At 39.7% G+C, this 21,396-nt stretch overlaps 3 protein-coding genes across 6 annotated transcripts in view; 2 read left to right on the top strand and 1 right to left on the bottom strand.

The window, feature by feature from the left end:
- RAB5A (RAB5A, member RAS oncogene family) overlaps window positions 1-6,719 on the top strand; it is a 16,139-nt gene extending 9,420 nt beyond the window's left edge. The window contains exons 4-6 of the mRNA XM_008631998.2: window positions 792-914; window positions 2,743-2,836; window positions 5,232-6,719. Coding sequence (XP_008630220.1) covers window positions 792-914; window positions 2,743-2,836; window positions 5,232-5,347 — 333 coding nt within the window. The 3' untranslated portion in view covers window positions 5,348-6,719. The remainder of the gene's footprint in view (window positions 1-791; window positions 915-2,742; window positions 2,837-5,231) is intronic.
- Window positions 6,720-6,900: 181 nt separating this feature from the next.
- PP2D1 (protein phosphatase 2C like domain containing 1) lies at window positions 6,901-12,302 on the bottom strand. Its single transcript, XM_017732068.1, is given in 7 exon segments — window positions 6,901-7,155; window positions 7,849-8,055; window positions 8,057-8,087; window positions 11,508-11,710; window positions 11,712-11,830; window positions 11,833-12,216; window positions 12,270-12,302. Coding segments are annotated over 7 exon segments (1,227 nt in total). The 3' UTR covers window positions 6,901-6,905.
- A 2,452-nt stretch (window positions 12,303-14,754) lies between these two features.
- Window positions 14,755-21,396, top strand: part of KAT2B (lysine acetyltransferase 2B) — a 46,896-nt gene continuing 40,254 nt past the window's right edge. For all 4 annotated transcript variants that reach the window (XM_017732130.1, XM_017732129.1, XM_008631997.2 and 1 more), the window contains exon 1: window positions 14,755-14,858. In XM_017732130.1, the coding sequence (XP_017587619.1) occupies window positions 14,770-14,858 (89 nt within the window). In that variant the 5' untranslated portion in view covers window positions 14,755-14,769. The remainder of the gene's footprint in view (window positions 14,859-21,396) is intronic.

The following is a 21,396-nucleotide window of genomic DNA, read 5'->3' as shown; positions in this document are numbered from 1 at the left end:
GGTTGCTCATTTCATATTGCACTGTGTGATGTCAGTTTGTGTCTGTAAACTTATCTGGCTAAAAGACCATTTCTAGGGTTGGATTGTTTGGGTTTTTTTTAATATCAAAAAGAAAGAAAACAAATCCTCTTGTAGAAGTGTTTCTCACCCACCCTTAAAGTCAGTTCACGGAGTTTGAGCTGTTACTCTCGTCACATTGCTGGTCGCACTTTTATTTCTGACAGTGAAAGATATTATTTTAACATTGAATATTACTGCAAATTTTGATTAAGATTGGAAGGGTAGCATAAGGTATTGAGACCAAACCCTAAGGTTATTAGATTTCTTTTTATTTGAACTTACATCAGATAATCTTGGGTTGTTTCTGATAAAATGAGACTTAAAACCCAAAACTTTAAAAAAACTCAGAAATCCTGTACCATAATGAGCAGTCTTCAGTAATTAGAAAGTAATTTTGAGGCCTTTTCAATATAGCTGTTCATATACTTGTTTCTTCTAGAGAAACTGAAATTCCCATTTTCTCTCTTAACCACTTCTTTCCTTACTCTGTCTACACAAAGATCTTCCTACCTACTTACTTCAGCATTATCCCAGCTAAGCACAGTTGAGAACTAAGGTAGGAATGTTTCATTTTAAAGGCTCAGTTTGGCAATTTGGAGTGTGCCTTTGGACTAAGGTAGCAGCCTTGCATTGGTGTTTTGTGCTTGAAGTGTAGATAACAGAGATGGGGATAATAGATGAGTACAAAAGGATGACAAAACTCAGTTGCATCATTTTGCGATCATTAACAGGAGTCCTTTGCCAGAGCGAAAAATTGGGTCAAAGAACTTCAGCGACAAGCAAGTCCTAACATTGTAATAGCTTTAGCAGGAAACAAAGCTGATCTAGCTAACAAAAGAGCTGTGGATTTCCAGGTATGTACATAACTTTTGTTCATAGAAATTGCATTTTGTTTGAATAGATAGTAAATAAACCTAGGGGGAGCTTATATGCATAGCCTGGCTAGTTGTTATGGAGGTCATGCTGTTAAATATAAATGTCAGCTGAGACTAATTAAATAATACATGCTACCGAAAAACCTACTTCTGTACGAGTAATATGGAGGAATAGACTTTTTGGAATAATTAATTTGACTTAGAGGAATAATTAATTTATTTGCATATCTTTCAGGCTAATTGAATATCTGTTCTTTGATGTGACTTTTTTCTGTCTTCTACCCAAAATTACTGGTAACTAGAGTTTCAATGGATGAGATAGCAGTAACTCTAACACCAAACTGTTCTGTCTGGCCTGTCAGACAGAGAATTTTGATCATCATATGATACAAAGCTGGTTGATGTGCCTAACTTGCTTAGGTTGTACTGTTGAAGAAGTGTTCAAATTTTAATTGAGCTTTTCATGGGATTTCTTTTGGTTTAGTGATTACATCTGTGCTCTCACTGGTATTTTATCTTCTAGAAGGTTTAATCAAGTAATCAGAAAATAGCTTCCAAAGTGAATAAAACTAACTGCAGGTAGTTTTGGTCCATTCATGATAGACTGAATTTGAATTAAGATAGTATTTATTAGTCAGTAATTAGTCATTAATTTACAGTTTTTAATCTGTGTTTGGGGTCATGTGAGATACAGCTGCATATAGTAATGAATCCTTTTGTAACTATAGAGAGTTGAACTATGAAGGTTAGCAGTGGTTTAGGTGTTTTTCTGCCAGTCTTCTAATTTTATACTTCCATGACAGTTGAAAGGAGACTTCGGTGTTTTATGAAAAATTGTAGTATTTAACAAAAATTTCATACATGACTGCAGTCAATAATGTAATCAAATTTAACTGTATTTTGAACAATTACAGTCTTAATGTTTTTCAAATGTTAGGGGGTCTGCTACTGTGGATTTATGGGCTCCTTGTGGGCTTGACAGGCATTTCTCATTTCAAATCACATATTAGATTCCTAGGTATTTGTTAATGTGTTGTTTCAGATATAATTACATAGATCTTAGCAGGTGTCACTTAAATAATTGTAGAGTGCTGTAGATTATTCTTATCATCATAGGTGTTCTGTAATTCAGCTTTTTTTGCAGATTTCTTATTGAATGCAAAGGCAGTTACATAATCATAAGAAGCTGTAGATTCTCAGCTGAATTGACTAATAAGAAGTGGCAAAAATAGTAAAGTTCATATGAGCAGAGTATCAGATGAAAATTCATACTGAAAAGGGAGGTAACATGGCAAAATACTTAATACTGCTTATTTGCTGTAATTATGAATTTGTATCAGGATAATGAGACTGTTCTGATCCATCTGCTGTAGTGCTTGAAAGATTCAAGATAGTTCACAGACTGCCTTTTTCCAGGGTAATAATGGACTTCCTGACATTTGATGGCACTTTCTGAAGCTTATTTGTACTTGCTATCACAGCTAGTGTTCTGCATTGGGCTTGTATCTTCCATAAATATTTTCATTTATTATTTAGTTTTGCCTGAGATTCTTCCATCTGGATATTTCTAAGATTAGGAAGGATCTTTAAGATTCCATTTCTAGTTGTTTAACTGCTTGGTGGAATTGTAACTTTTCCATAACTGGTGAATAACATATTGTCAGATGAGTGTTTCCGCAAACTGTCTTTCTTTCCAAATGCTGTAGAGATTGTTCCTTTGTAGCAATTGAAAGTACAGTGTGTAATGATTGTCTGAGTTTAAATTTTTTTTTTTAATGAAGTAATGTATTCTTATTTTAACTTTCAGGAAGCTCAGGCTTATGCAGATGACAATAGCCTATTGTTCATGGAGACGTCTGCTAAAACATCTATGAACGTAAATGAAATATTCATGGCAATTGGTGAGTTTATGAACAAACTGAGAACTTTAAGGGGAATAGTTTTCATGAGATTCAGACCATGACAATCTTCCTAACTTAAGATCTTTGTTTTTCACCTAAATTATTTCTGGCATCAGAGTTTTCTTAGGCCCTTTTATTTGTTTAATTTTGTTTAGGCACCTATCTGTCATCCACAAGCTGTGTCAAAGATGGCAATGTGTGCTTCAATTCAGTGTCCAAGTTATAAGTAAAGGACACTGCATGTTAAAAGTAAATCTACTGATACATTTTTAGACCTGACATAATCTTGTGGATTTCTGTAATGATGCTAACATGTAGTAGTGAGTATAAACCAAGAATTTTTGTGTATTCCATTGATATACCCAAAATTGTATTTAATTGTTAATAAACTTTTGAAAGTGGAGGAAAAATAATTAATTTTTAGGCTGGGCACTAATCTGTTTAGTAGTAACCTTAATTATAGTAGATGCTTTGCTAGTGGATAATAGTAATGTATAGCATCAAATAACTTCATTAAATCTGTTTTGTATGTTGCATCTCTCTAACCTACTTTTGGTGAAAAAACATCATTGATATTAAAATTAAATGTTTTTAAAGAGGTCTTAATCTTCTGCTTTTTAAGTCAGGAGAGCAGAAGGTAATTTGTGGTGTCCTTCAAACTTCCAGCAGATGCAAATTAAATTATCACTATAGCAACACTTTATTACAAGTACTTGCTTCATATTAACTATAAATACTTGAAGAGGGGGGATAGACACAAACACTTAACTGTCTGACAGGAAAGTGTATTTTTCTCATGAATGTTCAAGATAGGCCTGCATTTAATGATACAGAAATGCTCAGTTACACTGTTCTGTGTTTCGCTGGTGAAATTTCAAAATTAATGTGTTTAATGGTGCAGTTTGCATCCTGTAAAAAAAAAAAATCCCCAAAAACCTGAGGGTTTTTTCTTTTTTTGTAATTTGAGATGTCAGTAAGAATTCTTCCCTCTCTGTATTTTAATGAAGTCTGCAAAGTAAATTTGAGGAAAAAGATGCCCACTTAATAACTGTCTTTTGTCTGCAATGTTGTTAGGCCATGTGAGTATTTTGCATCAGTGGGGTGAAATTCAGCTTTGTCAGGGCATCAGAACAAGATCTGTGCAGCAGTAGACTCTGAATGGAAATTTTGATGAGGCTCTAAGTATCGCATGTAATTTGGAATGGCCTGCAAAATGTGGATGCAGTTCTCAGGACCGTGTGTAAATATGATCTTAAAGCGGAGAGAAAATGAAAAATGAGAATGTTGAAAGAACTGTTGGGTGCAAGCTGCAGCTGCTTGTAAATTGACTGCTTCAGCACTCATTCAGAACTTCCAGTTAAAAAAAATAATATTAATTCAGCTCTAGATATAGTTCTAGAATTCAAAACAACATTGCTCTGAAGACATTTTTCTGTTGGTGCACAGTCCCTTTGTACTGGCTCAGCAGCTTAGTACTATGTGGGTTCTTGGGTTTTGTCACAGATCTGTAGAACAGCCCAAGTTGGAAGGGACCTCAGAAGATCCCTGTGGCCCACCCTTTTGCCCAGCACCCTGAGGTTATCTTGGACCACAGCATGTTGATGTCCGCTCTGTGGTTTTTTTTGGCTGTGTTTCATTGATTTTAGAAAAAGTTGTTCTTTAAAAAATTGACAGAAGTAACTACTTCGGGGGGAAACCAAACTGTGGAACAAGAGTGGTTGTTGGGTCCTGGTAAGATAGGCCCATGGAAGTCCTGTTGTGTAGAACTTAGCAATTTTCTGATGGAGAGAAATCTAGGAGAAGCTACTGCTCAGAAGGGTGACAGCTTTCACCCTTATTTTTTCATGTTAAGACTGAGGAGGAACCTTGGAGCTACAAGGGCAACAAAGAAATTACCAATCAATTGACTCATAAGAGCTGGGCAGAAGAGGCAGCTTGAAAAAAATAGGAGAGGCTTGATCTGGTGCTGAGGGCCATTTTATATGTTTGCAAAAACTCATTTCTGGCTGGATATCTGGGAGCTGTTTGACCCATTTCTGTCTGTGTTTTGTGCCTTTTCAGTGTTTCTGTATCTTTTTGCACTAACATCCTGATCTTAAAGCCTGTTCTGTGTGGGTGGATTCCCACAGGAGCTGTCATATAGTGGCATAGCACACCTGTGCAGATACATTTTACTGCTCATGTTACCAATGTATTTCATTCCTGGAAACCATAGATAAGATGCTGAGCATTAAGAAGTTAAGTGTCTTAACTTCTTTCATTACCAATGCACTGAATCAAATCAGATTATACAGTAAGTATACTGATATGCGTATAATGTGTTGTTTTGTTTACTCAGGTGATTTAATCTTAGTAAAATCTCAGGTTTAACTCTTATTTCCTGTTCATCTTACAGCAAAGAAATTGCCCAAGAATGAACCACAGAATGCAGGAGCCAGCTCTGCCAGAGGAAGAGGAGTAGACCTTACTGAACCCACACAACCACCCAAGAGTCAATGTTGTAGTAACTAAAAGAGCAATTGCTTTAAACTGTTCTGAATATTCTTCTGCTTCCTAACAGTTAATAACCATGGAATTGGAGTGCTTAACCTGGTCCAGTACAAGCTTCCAAACAGCGAAGAGACTTACGATAATAGTCAAGTTCATGATACAGAGTTTTCTTTTGACCTAAAATTTTAACATGCATGTATCCACCACTGGCTGCAGTGTTTCAGCAGCAGAGGAGAGATGGAAGCGGAATAAACTTCCTTCGGTTGAAAGATTTTAAAAATAATTTGTTATTATTAGGGGTGTAGAAGAACTGCTTTCTGTGGACCTAATTGGCCGGTTCCTGTAGCCTCAATACTGATCACTGTCATAATAAATAGAATTGGGTCTTCTCATAATTCTCAATTGTGCTTTAAAACCTCTTTAGAAACAGGGTCTAAAAATTACTTAAACTTATTTGCAGTATTGATGCAACCAGTTGTTTCTGCAGGTATCCACTGTTTAGTTATACATTCCATAGTTTAATAATTTTATTACAAATAATACTTGCATTAGCAATTTTAAGAATCTTATGCTTGCCAGAAAGTGGAGTTTTAGTTGGTACACTCTATGTAAATTATATCAACCAGTTAGTTATCTTAACGAATTAGTGATGAATCAAGTCTAACTTCATTTCTAATCTGTTCAGAGGGTACAGACCAGTAAATTCAACTCTACAACTTAGGATATGGGGTTTTTGTCCTCTACAAACTGTAAGAGCTCTTCAAGTAAAGCCACAACAAACTCGGTGTCTGTGACTTCTTTCTTGTTTCTGATCATTGCTGGCCATTACAGTTTGTTTTTCCCCTAAGGAAAAAAAATAGTGCACTAACGATTATGTACATCCAACTTGATTTTAAATTTGGATATTAATGTACTGTAAATAGGTACTCTGCATTGTAGTCTACATTTGTTTAATACTTTCTGTAATATTTAAGAGTTGCTTAAAGGTATACAGAATGTACAGTTACTTAAAGCTAACTTTTTTCCTCTCTAATCAAAGGGGGTTCTGAGTTCTTCCTTTATGGCTAGAACAGTAATAAATGATGCTCCTGTATCTGTAACATAAGTACTGCTGTCTGTCAGTAATGAACTTCGCAACTTTGTTTTCCAAAGTACATTTTATTTTGATCGGTCCAGTATATTGCACTAATTCTTTTAGTTATTTTCATTATATGAAATCTACAAGGTGTGTCAGAAGAGATGAATTAGTCTATTTAAATGTTGAACTGATAGAAACTTACTTGTGCAGATTTTAAATTTGCAGTAATCTGGGTTTAGCAAGAAAAATGACAGTTCACCAGTGTTTAGTTTTATATTGAGGTGCTCAGGTTTGAATAAAGTGGTTTAAAAATTTTTTTGTTTACCGTTTCTTATTGAGAGTTTCAGAAAGTTTTATCGCATTTGTACAGTTCCAGACAAGATGTCTGATTCACTGTATGGGTCAGCATTTAAGATGCTTACAAGTAAATTCATGCCACAGCTAAATATAAGCTTGTCCTATATATATATAGTGGCACTCCAGTTATCCTATGATAAATTTTTAAATGTTGAGGTAATTGGGTATCTTATCACATCCATTTAGAAGTACGATCAAAGTAGTAATAATCTCTCTTGAACCTGCAGCTAATGCAGTCTGTGCCAGTTGTTCACAAAGTGACTTGTTGTGTTGCATTGTAGTGTCTCTGAGCTGACTGTGTCTCTTCTGCAGCTTGTGATTTGCAATTGATGGAGTACATTTTTGTTTCTTTTTCAAACTATGGTGGTGGTTTAGAACCCACTGGTGATACAGTCTTTAGCAGTTTTTGACCAGCATCACAGTTTGTCACAAAATGCATTGGAGTCCATTTTTTCTGCCAGCTGTGTACTTGAGTCAGAATTAGAGGGCATTGTTTTGTCTATTTTGGGGGCAATTTCATGGCTTTAGACCTTGGTGCCAGCACATCCTCTTGCAGCTGTAATGGCTGTGACTTGGACCTGTTGCACAGAAGATGTCAGTTTCTTCTTGCTCTGAAGTCTGTCACTGTGGATGAAAACTTAGATAATATTTTCTGTCCTCAAACCGAGTTCTTCGGAGTCACCTTGTGTGCTAGAATTGGAGTAGTGTATCTCTATTCTTTGAATTTACTTTGTTGTTACTGAAAAGAGACAGTTCTGGATTAGGTTGTTCTTTGTGGTGATTGGTTTCCTTTTTAGGAATTCCATTTTTACTTTGCCTATAATTCTTCCGAGAACATTTTCACTAATTTTGTTTCAGGTTGCCTTTTGAGTCACTCTGAAAAATACCTTTATTGGAATAAAGTAGCTGTATTCCATCCTGCAGATGATTAATAGGGTTTGAGTCAGTTAAGTTGTCTCCAGTGAGGGATATCAGATACTGACACACAAAGTTCTGTTTTGTTGAACACTGCTTGTGCATTCTCAAATAATGAGTGAATGTTAAGAGTTGGTGCAAGTGCTAGAAGTAATCCGAACCCCCTCAAAGCTCATTAGAAGCCAAAATAAGAAACTGGCAAGTAACATTGGTAGGGACAGATACAATATGAGGTACAGGTATGACAGATGTTTTTTTTACTGGATCTCTCTGCTTGTAGTTCTCATGTATCCCTCTACTCACCTGGTTTATTAGTGCTGATGTTTCCACTGTTCTGAAGTGTTTCCTCTCACTTACATTAGAAGTGCTGTGCTCTTGAGAGACAGTGACTCTTTCCATTTTTATGTAAGGCTGCACATCATCTGGAGTTGAAATAATATTTATAGCATGCTGGGTTTTTTTAAAGATACTGCTGTTACAGTAACAGCCTTTTGTTAAGGACTGGAAAAAAACCTGAGATCAGAGTTAATAATCTACTGTCACAGGCAACAATATGTCCATCATTGAATCTGGTTCTGTCACAGCAAAGTTTTCTGTGCTTTTTCCCCCTCCATTCTTAGAAGACTGTTCTGGAATCTTAATCTCCTGACTGCAAATAAACTTATGAGGAGTTTTAAGTGACATTTCATTCAGCTTAAAGTGCAGTCTAATATGAAAAATAAGCACTCTTGTTTAAAAACCAGTCAGGGTGCAACTTTTCCATTTTTCTCAAATACTTTTTTTTTTCCCTCCTATGAGAATGTGTGCTTTCAGGTGTCTGAATGAACTCATCAAGAACTTTCAGGCTCAGACATTTTCTAGCAGCTTACAATTTTTAGTACCTGAAAATAATTTGGATGTGATGTAGGATTTACTGTTTACTTACATGTTGCCTTAAATCTCTTACTTGGTTACGGCACGCAAGGGAGCAAGAGTTCTTAGTCATTGTGGGAAGTTGAGGACTAATTGCTTTGCTTTAGTAGGAAGAGGTGTTTTTCCCTTTCCCTCAACATTTCTGAAATCTGAGAATTAAAAGTGTTAGAAATTGCAACACTGCAGGGGACTGGTCATATCAGATTTAAACAGAGAGCATAAAGGAAAGCACTCCAAACCAAAGTGCTGTATTGTTTGGGATCCTCTGTGGTGCTCTGGGAGACCATTTCTTGGGTTAGGGGAGGTGTTCAGTCTGCTCCAATGTGTTGGCATAAGGGCAAAAGCTATGCCAGGCAGAAGGAACTTGCTTGGGAAGTGGTAGCTTTCTATACATGAAGTTGGCTGTGGTGTGATCATTTATATTGTATTTTTAGTATCATCTGGCTGTTCTGGGGCACAGACCTCTAAAACAGGTGTGTAAGTAGGCGTTGCTTACACAGTGGTTGTGTTTCTTGGGCAGTATTGGCATCATTGAGTGTAGGAGCCAGCTAAGTGTAGTCTGTGAAGGCAGATTTCTTCTGCCTTAAATCAGAAAATGATTCAAAATACCAAACTGAAGGACGCACCTTTTTAATTAATTATAAACTGTAGATGCCTTAAGTTGTGCTCTGTGTGTTTCCTTGTGCTTGCTTCCCCCTTCTGATTTCCATGGAGAGCTAGAAGAATGTGTAAAATATCCATTGAACCCTTGGAGGAAGACCGCCAACTGTAAGCCTAACAAAGGGCATAATAGAACCCATGTGGAACAATTTGACTGAAAGAAAGTAAAATCTAGTCTCTTTTGGAGGCAAGTCTCTTGTCTGCAAACCACAGACAGGGCAAAAGAATCAACAGAACTTAGCTGACCTATCAATATGGGACTAAATGAAGATGATGGCCTGTGTCACCATCTCCTGCTCCTTGTATCTGATCATCCTCTTTAGTTGCTTATCTGGAGCTGAAGGAACATGTCTGTACTTCTGTAAGAACACGCTCCTTGGGGGAAAATGAAGGTTCATGTTGTGTGAATTTTTTCCTTTGATATTGTACATTTGGTGGAAAATTAATTGTATTAGATTAAATAAATATTATTTGACATTGGTTCAAAAATGTGGATTTTAATCATAAAAGGTGTAAAGTATCTCCGATGACCTTCAAACCTTAACTTGTTAGCAGAGCTTGAATTTATGGTATCCTTAATTGCAGCCAGCATGAAACCCTCTCTGTAAGGAATGGATGGAGGCAGGTAACAAGATCCAGAAGGAATTGGGTGGAGAGTTCACCCAGCCTAAGTTCCTGCCTTTATTAATCTGTTTGGAATAAAATGTGTTTCTGTCCGAATAAGGTGGAAACAAATGCATCTGAAAACATTGCAACCTTTCTGTGAGTTAATGCTGCATTCCAGTAAAGGTGTGACTGCATTTCCTGAAAGAAAACTGAGCTAGTGCTAAACTACCTGTTTGGATTCCTGTGCCAGTAAAGTTCACATAGCTGCAGAAAGCTTGTTTGAGGTAAAGTACAGCTGTAGCAGCAAGCGTTGAAGAATGGAGGTGGTGGGATACACCACCATTACCTAGTTCAGTGTCAGTGCATCATCAAGTTGGTTTACAGTGTTTCTCAGACTGGCAGATGAGTGCAAATTTTTCCTAAGCAAAACCATTTTTTTTTATATCTGGTGGTGTTATTTTCGAATGTGGAACATGACTTTTTTCATCCTGACAACAGTGAAGCCTCTCAAATGGTTCTCCCTTTTCCTACTGATCTTTGACCCTCTTCATTAATTTTGGTCAAATTTCATATGGAGAAATACGAAGAAGTCTTACAAGTTGTGTGAATGCACACATGACAGGAAGAAAGAGTGCTTCTGATGTCAGCTGCAGTGTCAGCCCACTCCTTACTAATGCCCCAGGAGAGTAGTAGAAAAATGATGTGGTGCTGGGCATGTGCCTCAAGGAGAGAGGAAGAGAACGTAACTGTAGACACAAACCATTTGAAACTCTTCATCCACCAGCTTTTTTTATGTAACTGTGCTTGGGCGCTCCTTTGTGGGAAAGCAAGTATCTTGCTTGTAACCTTACAGCTGTCTTATGTACACAAGAGGGTTTAACTGGTAACAAAAATCACCAGGTGGGAAGATACAATGCCTGGAGTTGCTAGTCTGCCAGAGCTTTTTCTGGTGTTCCTTGTAGCAGGGGTGAGTGCAGAAGCATTAGGAGTGTTTCATTGTTTCTGATTGTAATAAATAACTGATTCTGTACTAAAGAAAAGAAAGGCTCTGCTTCATAAGGAAACAGGTCTGAATAGTTCTTTCATAACAGTAAAATACAACAGATTCCTACTTTCTGAAAGTAATCGTTCAGATTGTTCCTTCAAATCATGTTTTCAGTTTGCTGGTAGCAAAATGTGGTGGTACTTAGTCCAATGAAATAAATGAATTAAAAGTATCTTAAGCATGTTTCATTGACACAAGGACTGTATCAGATCAAAAACCAAAAGTTTTGTGATTGCCTGTTCTAAAGTAATGACACCTTAAACCTCTTGACTTAAAATTTTAAAAAATCATACTATTCTTACAGAGATCACTTGTTTATTATGGAATGCTTCCTAACTCTGTCTTTTACATTAGTAAATTGGCTTAAATGCTTTAATTCAAATATTGTGCTCAGGCTACTTATCTAATAAGCTGAATATTATTGTCTGGTAGCAATATCAGTTGTGAGGGAATTTATCATGTCTCTTTCACATTGTCAAGCTAAAGGAATTGCTGCTTTTTATCTCCAGATACCAACTGCCAACAAATCTCTAGATTAATTTATGCTTGCCCTTTTTTTTTTTTTTTTTTTAATTGGATGAAGGGAAAAAAAAAATCCTAGTGTGGAAAAGACATACCTGTAATAGCAACGTGGGGTAGCCCAGCAACACCTTCGACTGTCCTGGCTAATGGACTGTGTGTGTTGTTTTCAAAATGTTTTCTTTCTTCCTCCCCAGTGCCATCTATCTTTTCAGTAGGAATTCTTTTTACCACTGAACAACCACTCCAGTGAACTTTGGAAACCTTATTCCTTCCCAGTTGTAAAAATCTGCATTCTCCAAAAGGACTTGGCATACACTTTCATAGGGACTGGTCTTGTTGGTCTCCTCCTTGTCTGGTTCTTCTCTTTTTCCCTGTAATCTGCCTTGATTACCGTGGAAAAAAAAAAAAAAAACAACCTAAAATTTGCTCTTTGTCATTATTATTTTTGTAGGAGGTACCTATTTGAGGAAGTTGGTCAAGAAATAAAAATGGAAGCTTTGCTGCAATTGTTTCTGTAGCTGTCACACTGTGACAGCCAACAAGAATCTCCAGAAAATATGTATCTGACCTACTTTCATGGTTGTCCTGCACAATAAACCTGTCTTCCATGTCTCGCTGCCATGTGGAATTTTTATCTTGGCAAATCAGTAGTGCTTTTATTAAAGAATTACTTACTTTCTTAGAAGTATTGCTGATATTGGCAAGATCACAATATGGTGTGGGAGTGGGATTATCCACAAGGAATTCAATTGAATAATGAATCTTCTGCCTGTGTGTGTCAGAGAATTTAGCACTCTAGAATTTAGGAACTGCAAGGACCTGACTCTAGTCAGCACCAGCCTCTCTACCCATCCTCCAGCCAGAGCTCGTATCTTCCCCATCTGCACGTACCTCTGTTTTTTCCACTCCTGCCCCTTGCTCCAGTCTCCCCCATCAGCTCAGTCTCTTTCACCTCACTCTGCATCCTCAGTACTATTCCCAGGTCTAGCAGCTGGTGCTGCAAAGCCAAGAGTCAGAGCTGTAGAGCCTCCTAGTAGGACCTGTAGAGCTCCTGTAGAGCTTCCTGATAGGACCCTGGTGATGCAGAGGGGCCTGCCTGAATTCAGTATCTGCACACTGGCTCGTCTCTACCTGGCATAGGCAAAGTGATGCTGATTTCTAAATACTGTAACTTGCTCTGATTTGGGCAAATTGACAAGAATGACAAAAGATGCACTGCTGGTGCCATTTCAGCCAAATTGCCAAGTGGTAGTTCAAAATGTGACAGTCTTGGAGCTTCTCTAGAAAAAAATTAGACTTTTGGCTTAATACATTCAAAACAACATATTTTCCAAATCATATTCTCAGAAACAGCTAAGCCATTTTACCTAGAATTTTTTTCCAAGTCATTCTGCTTCAGGCTTGGAAAATTTCAGTATGAACTGCTTCTTGCATAACATCCTCTCCCCCTAAGCCAGCACGTGACATACATGCACAGACACCATAACACAGAATCCTGACACCATGTGAGCAGCTAAGCTTGCCAGCCTATACATCATCTATCTACTAAGTATGAAAACACAGTGTTTATATTCAATAGTTAGCATTTATGGATGAGAAATATCAGACAAAAATGCATATGCCATTGTATTCTCTGCTATGAGTTTTCTGTTTCAGTTAATATTTGTTAACTGCTGTTAATTCATCAAAAGAGCAAACAGAGGTAGTTTAGCAGCAGTAATATCCCTCAGCCACGTTACAAGAGCAGCCTTTGGGAGTTTCATCCTACTTTAACCTCATTCCTGTACACTCGATACAGCCACACCTGAATAAACTATTTTGCACCCGTTTTCTCTTCCAGGATTTCAGCTAGGGAAGTACATTTTTTTCTGTCTCACTACTTCTCTCCATCACCTGTATTATATGGATTTCTTCAGTTTGTGTTTCAATGTGTGCCCCTTTCTTGTCGTGAGAGTTGTTAGATAAAATTTCCTTAAAATCAAAGCCCTAACCTCCTCCAGCCCAAATTAATCCTAATACATCTTAATGAATCCAGTGCTTCTGATCAGCTGAGGTAGATCAATTACAACGTATCTTTTGTAATGGGTGATAGTATTAAGCAGAGCCACTTAAAAACTCCTTATGACAGCATAGTATAGCTTATCCTTGCAGAAGTGGCTTGCAGCTGGCTACAGCTCCCAGTCTGCTGTAGGAGCAGTTTATAGGAAAGTCTGTCTATCTACAAGAATGAACATCAGCCTCCTCTGAAAATGCTGCATGACTTCGGGGCAAGGTAAGGAGGTACATGGATAAAACTGCTTGTGCAGATCTTTCTTCCTTTATTCTGCATAGTTTGAATTTGAGACTGAGACATGGCACAAGATTTTTCACTGCTCTCATTGCAATGATGCATTCAGGCCTGAGAAAAATTAGGACTAATGTATACAAAACACCTGGTAAGCTATTTTTTGTTAGTCTTTTAAATACGAATCCATTGTACATAAAAGCCCCTGGGATTACCGACAGGAAATTGAAAACTTCCAGCAAAATATTAGTTTGATCTCACCAATCACTCACATACATTTTACAATACATTTTACGTGGGTCTGTATCTCTGTAAGTGGCTGTAAGTGCTAACAAATCATATTTCCAAGGCACCAAAACAGTCCCAGTTAATTACAGTGTGTAAATAACCAGGATAATATACATAATAATTCATGTAGCAAGATAGGCTACAACTCTTTAGTTACAGTAACTTTTCTTATAATTATTAAAAGGGCAGCCCTGATGTTAATTTTTTATGGTATGCATAAATTGCTTATGTTAATAGCTGAAAACCTTGTAAAAATTAAATTAAAAAAAAACCAAAAAACATTTGATTTGTTGATCTCTTATGAAGTAAAAAGATTATTCTGTGTTTCCTTCTCTCCTTGCATTTCTCTCATTAGGAACAGGTACAGACTGGGAGGTTTTTTGCTGTCAGGTTAAAGGATAACAGTGAGATACTGACAGCACAATACAACAAGCTAAAGCACTCCCAGCCTCACAGTGAAAGATAAAATACAGCTTTCTAGCTCACTGCAGTTTCCCTGTGCCTATTTAGGGAGCCAAAACCCAACACAGTTTAATGTTCTGAGATGAAAATAGAAGCAGATAAAAAGAAATTAGATGTAGAAGAATGGGGAGTGAACCACAGTTTAAGATTGTACATGTTTTCAAGGGCAAAAAATCGTATTTACTGTATGTGTCATAACAAAGAGCCTCCTGTTCAGTGCTTAGTCCTGCTGCTTGGAAAGGGAGGCTCCTCCACCTCTGCCATACACTGGCCTGTCTAAAAGGGACAGAACTGAGGCAGAGCATGAGGCTCATATGGCAGAGGATACCATTGTCTCAGTAAATCTCGTATATCTGGAAAACCTTCCTAGCTTTGACACTTGGAGCTGCTTGCTGTTAATAAGGTAAGGCAAGATTATTCTCTGTTTCTGCAGTTTGGCACTACAATCATCATTTTTAATTAGCAAAGATGGAAGCTGTTCCTAAGCTTAGAGGATCCAGGACCTGATTTGTATCCAAACAGACAAGTCCCATATGCAGTTATCTCCCTTTGACACATGTCATTCCTATCTCCACCCAGAGCATGGCTTCTTCCTCACTTCCCTTTTGACACAGTCAGAACTTAGCTTGCACAATCTCCAGGCCTGAGCTCCTTCCTCTGTGAGACTTGGGGCTTTTATTATTTGCTACATACTTGTGGTCTTAGCAAATGCTGACTGTTACTGATGCTGAAACCAGCACTGGAGAGATGCCTGCCTGCCTGCCTGCCTGCCTGTGGGTGACGGGAAGAAGCATAGATGATGAGCTGTATGATGTAAAATGGAGGTCATGATCTCCCTGAGTTTCTCATCAAAATATTATCCTCTAATACATATAAACAGGCCTCACTGCTGCAAATTCTTGCTGAATGAGCACCAACCTTGCCTGTCTTTTCCTTCTTCCCTGATTTACTTCTTGCTCACGCCTCAGTCAGCACTTCCCTCTCAGTCCTCTGTTTCCCATGTGCCTGTGATGCCAGGATATGGCTTCATTGCCTCCACATGTTCAGCACGGTTCCTGTCCTGGCTGACCTCCCTCCCCCCTGCCTGTCACCCAGTTTGGCAGCAGCACCTCCCCTGGAAAACTTGTGAGTGCATCACACCCACATACAGAAACCATGACAGAGACTCTCAACATGGCCAGGACTGTCTGTCCCTGAGCTGCAGGGTTCCTGATGCCACCAGTACCTGGCAAGGAGCCACTCTGGGTGGGCAGTGGGACATTAGCATCTGTCTGGTGCAGTGTGACTGTGCTGTGCAGCTCATGTCCTGCAGCACAGTTGCAGCCAGCAAATACCGTACATGAAAACCCTTACAAAGCCTTCCTTAAACTCATATAAGACCTCTGAAAAGCTCTTCAACTGAAAAACCAAACTCATATGCTAACCCAGGGGCCATGCCCTGTACCTTCCATCGCTTTTTTTTAGCAGAGCTAGCCCTCTCATTCTCTAAAACCATTTGCAGAGGGAACAGTGCAGAAGGAACAAGACATCTTCTCCCAAGTAAGTAGGCTATACTGTGCATTCCCAAGTCAACTTAGGAGTGCACAGTATAGCCTGCTTACTCCATCCCCAGAAGCAATGATGCAGCTTCAAGAAAGTCTAGTTATGGAAGGTGTGGGAAGAGATAAAGACAAACTTGATGAGTCATGGGAGCATGCCAGGGGCAGAGCCTGCATTCAGGACTTGGGAACACTCCCACCTGTAAACCTGATAATAAGTAAGAAAGAAGTGATTAATAATTAAAATAATTATGGAATAAATTAAGATAATTAGTCTCCTTATTTATCTTCTAAAGTGTTGTCCAAAACTGGAATCCCAGGATTCCAGGCCCTCTGGTTTTGTGCCACCCTATAAAACAGGAGTCCCTGTCATTAGGTCCTAGGCAGGAGTTACTATTTGTGACACCGTCCACTTGTGCAGAGGGGCAACTCCTCAGCTGGGAGGAAACATTGAACTGGGAAGTGGGAGTAGTGAAACCATGACAAAACCAGCTCTTTCTACACTCCAGATATTTTGCAGCTCTTCCTAGTAGATGGTTCAGTCTCAGTGGGGCAGAGATAGCAGTTTTCTACCCCCCCAAGGGTGTGTGTGGGGCAGAGAGGCCACAAAACATCGAGTGGGGATGGCAAGCCTGCTGGCCTTGGCACAGGAGGGGAGGAATGTGAGGGTTTGGGAATCCACAAAGAAAGCTGTGGCAGAAGGTAGAAGATGGGTGGTGGTAACATAACTGTGCCTTCTGCACTCCCAGTGACATCCTGCCTCCCTCACCCCACAAACCCCCATCTGTGGTTGGTGCTGTACTCCTGGGGTTCCCCTGCTTTTTTCAGCCGTACACAGCACTGTTACAGTTGGTCCAAATGAAGTTTTTAGCCTGTTTAGTTTCTGCTGCTTAGTGGTTAGCTGTGGTGCCTGTGGCTGTGTCTCTAGTTCCCAGGATTTCCAGGTGGTCCCCCACACAGATGTGGGGAAGGCCCATGACTGGGTTTGCACAATCAGTGCTTAGGTCACTGTAACTTCATCTTACAGAAATAATAGGGATCTTCTATGCAGAGTTCTATTATCTAAGGCAGTGCTGTATCAAGGGTGCTGGCTGGCACCTGCACCTTGTGTGCAGGCAGCAGAAAGGAGGTCCTTGCTCTCCCATCCCTGGCAGCTATGCCTGTGCCAGTCTTCCAGGGGTCTGTCAGGCTTCCAGCACCAAATCACCTGCCCTACACAGACCATGCAGTCAAAGTACACCAAGGGGAGTCCCAGAGGATTACAGGGATCTCTGCAATGAATTAAAAGCAGAAAGAACAGAAAAATACATTAGAGAAAGGAATAAACAAAAGAATTGTGAGGAGTCAAAAGAAAGAGAAAGTAAGAGAAAAATAGATAGTACATCCCATGTTTGCATGAAGAAATCCAGAGCTCTCGCTACCAGAAAATAACACTGTGTAAGCCTATGTAGCCTATGTGTAAGCCTAACTGCTGATGGTTAAATAACTTCTACAAACAGCTTCTGGACTTCACACACACAGCTCAAATTGGGCAAAGGCAGGAGTGATTGTCCTGTGCTGTGTGACTCCAGCCTTTAATTTTCTCACTTGGTTTGTGTTAAATCAAAAGTCTGACTGCAGTCAAGAAGAGCATTCTCTGGGTAAGAAGCATATAAAAACTGCTAAATGGTCCATCACTAACAAGAAATTTGTGTGACTGAAGCAGCCATGGGTGTTGCAATGACATTTTCTCCATTTACTTTTATGCATTTTTTCCTTTAAAAACTGGGTAATTGGGGTGTAAGATTTCCTACAAGAGCAAAAACCTGATGGGAAGGTCTGCCATCTGTATTATTAGAGTCACATGTAAGCACCATGGGAAGCTGATGAGATGCTAGAGAGCTTAATGAGCAAAACTTCAGCACTGTTAATACTTCCAGTGATTCATAAAATATTGATAGCAGTCCTGAATGCACTGTGGCCAAGAGGGAGGCCACTTCACCCTCAAGGAATGCACTAATGAAAGGACACAACAGGATTTTCTACTCAGAAAGGTTCCCTGGAAGAGCAAGAGCTACACTTTTCCTATTTGAATTGAATGACAAGAATAAAAACAGGTGGGAGCATTGGAAGAAAATCTCACTTGAACAAAAGGAGGGAGACAAGGCTGGGTTGGGTATGCTGGATCTGACTGGGCTGCAAGACAGGGATGAGGGTTAGGGGTGGGCTCCCAGATCTCAGCTTCAGGCTGGGTGGTCCCTGTCAGAGCAGTACATTCAGCATTAGGCTGCTATTAGCTGAGTCATTCTTTAATTTATGGAAGCAAGATAGGCCCCAAAAGCCCTAAATGACAACTAAGTAATAACCAGAAGTCAGGCACACCCTAAACTGCATTTTAATTTCCCCTTTTGTGACTCAAGAATGCAGCTGCCTCCTTTGCTGGAATAATGGTAACACACACGCTCTTGCATTTAAGCCTGTCAGGTGTTCACGGTGAATCCATGCACGTCTGCATGTGAAATGCATGTCTGATCTGCTGGGAGCATGGGCTCTGAGCAGGCACCTCCTCGGGGTTATCAGCAACCTGAGTGAGACCTGAAACCCACATGAGCTGGCACTGGTGTCTCACCTAGCTCCCGGCTTCCTTAATTTGATGCAGATGAGTAGCCTTCCTGAAGTCACCTGGCTACTCACCTGAGCTTGGGAGCTGAGCAGCACAGGCGGGCAGGCAGGATCATCTGCTCCCACCTGTGCTTCCTAAACACAGGTTTCAGAGTCAGCTCGACTTGTGCAAACCCACTGACATGCCCCAAAGGACAGAAACTGAAAAATGTGGTGAGGGTTTTTCAGACAATAGTTCGAGTTTGAATCTAATTTAATATCTTCATGTTTAATGATGAAAAACAAGCAACAGTGGGATTATGTAGTGCTCAGATTTATGGATGCATTATAATTAGAAAATTAGTATGTACTGTACTTGTGAATTCAGCCAACAGAAGAAAACAGCTTGGATATATGTAACCGACAATGACATGTATCCACTTGTATGTCAAAGCATAGGGGGTTTTGGTTTTTTCCCTAATGCAGTGCAACCTGTCATGACCTAATTACATTCACTGGAGACAGCACAACCCATGTTTCCAGACAGTAAATGGTCTTTTCACTCCTGATTCTTGATAAAATTCTGAATGTAATATTTTACTTTTCACTAGAGCAATTTAAGACAAAGTAAAGCTTTTTTTTTGTTGTTTTTTAACAATATATTTGCACGAAGTTAGAATGTGAGCAATGATCAGGCTTAATATTAAAAAAAAAAAGAGAAAGAGGTACCTATTTGCAGTTAGAGTGGTTTCTATCTAAGATGCTCCTAGCAGGCAGCAGTTCTGCAAGTGTAGTGAAATTAGTGTTTATAAATGTTACTATAGTAACTGTATCTGTAGCCACAAGCTGGTAGACTTACATTTCTGGTTATCTGGTGAGCATCAGAGTGTGATGGAAAAAAAAAGACATGGTATTGTAAGGCAGCCATGCTCTTGAGGATTCAAGAAGGAACTGCAGTAAAATTATTTGCTTCCTGACAACTTTTATCTTTGATTTTACTTTAATGGAATTAATAGGTTTTCAGGCTTTTAAGGACCATAAGGAATAAGGTTGTTCACCTAGGCTGTGATCCTGTGAGCATTCACCTGTGCAGCTTCAGACATAAATGGCCACTGAACGGCCTCAATGCACGAGTGGAGTTATTCACCCGTGTGAAAACAATAAATGTATTTTTAGAATCAAAACTGTAGTTCATTACATGCAAGTGTGCAAACTTAACCCTGGGTTAAATATCATTAACTACCTGGTTAAAGGAGAACCTGGTGATTTGGGAAAAAAAAAAAAAAAAAGGAAAAACATACTGGGGGATGTAAAGGTACAGCAGCTCCCAGGAAAACTAGGAGTCTATGTTCAGTCATGGATATTAAGTGGTCCATGGAAGCCAGCGTGTTGTTCCAGATGTGCTCTTTGCTTGTAACATTTGCTGCCGAGAAGGAGTCGTGGGAAAGCTGAAAGTGAAACTAAGCAAGAACAGTTTCATTTTCAAGTCCGAAAGGAGAAACCTAACCGGCATAAAGAAAATGCAAGCAAAGGGCTTCATAGGTGGCTGCTAACATACAGCGGCTATTTGCTATTTTAACACGCTATTCGGACACTTAAAAATTTAAAAATAAAAGACGAAGAAAATTCTCTCCTAAATTTCAGAGAAACTGGATTTTTTATCACATTTAATTTCCTGTTAAGCTTGAGGCTGCTACCGCCAAGGGCAGCGGCTCCTCCACCTTAACCAGTCCGTCTTAAAGCGCCGGGGATGGCAGCAGCCATCTTACGGGTCGCTGTCACAGCTGCTGGGAAGCCCGAAGCCAGCCCCGGCCTCCGCCGCCGACCTCCGGGGTACCGCGGCTCCGGCGAGCCCGCGGCGGAGGCCGGAGAGCAGGTCCCGACCCCCACCCCCATCAACACCCTGTCGATTTTGAAATCTCAGCAAAATAAAAATATAAATAAGTAAATAAAGAAAAACAACAGACCCCCTTGCCTCATGAAATACGTAATTTTATTCCATTCTGTTTTCCTATAATTTCATGAATATGCTAACTCGCCGTATAACACCGGCTTGAAAATATCCCCAGGAGCTGCGAGGGAAGAAGGAGACCGCAGGGTTTTGTCATCTACCCTTCCCCCCAAATACTATTTCACATAAACCTAGAGTTATTTTTGCTTTCCCCACGCAAGGTGCCAAGGCCCTGCGCCTGCAAGAACTCTCCCTGATCTGGGACTCCCTTCCAAACTCATACTGCTACTTTGATACTTCAGCTTTACACATCAAAGAGCCGTAAACCCCACGCAAACGCCCAGCCACAATCCCAACCCTTTAAACCGTGGTGCCGTACTACGGAATTGCCATTTGCGGTTTCTCACGGCTCAACCACGTTTTTACATATGTGCAACGGGGCAGAACCGCCTCACACCCGGTGCACTTGCTGCTGTGCATGGAGTGCACTCTCTGCGGCAGGATCATTTGCTTAATTTAACTTTCAATTAAAGGGTAATCCCTTTAAGATATAAACTGACCTGCTCTCAACACTTGTTTCTGGACACAACAAAAAAACCGAAACAAAAAAAACCCAAGACCCAGAACCAAGACATGAGGAACTGAGCAGAGAGTTTTTGAATTTTCTGGTATCACAAACTGACCCGTACTTTTACATTCAATTAGAAATCATCTGGGGAAGAAGACTGAACCCTTCATAGGTGGCCGCAGAGTGCACAGTGTGGGAAGGCAGTGGTTAAGCCAAACAAAGTAGCGGCACTCCGAGGGGCCACAATGGCTGCGGCAGCACGGCGGGCTCACCGGGGTTCGGGACCGCTCGACACTGACAGCAG

This window comes from Corvus brachyrhynchos, unplaced genomic scaffold (genome assembly GCF_000691975.1).
Source record: "Corvus brachyrhynchos isolate BGI_N302 unplaced genomic scaffold, ASM69197v1 scaffold53, whole genome shotgun sequence".
Taxonomy (NCBI): domain Eukaryota; kingdom Metazoa; phylum Chordata; class Aves; order Passeriformes; family Corvidae; genus Corvus; species Corvus brachyrhynchos.
This window is presented reverse-complemented; position numbering and strand designations above follow the sequence as displayed.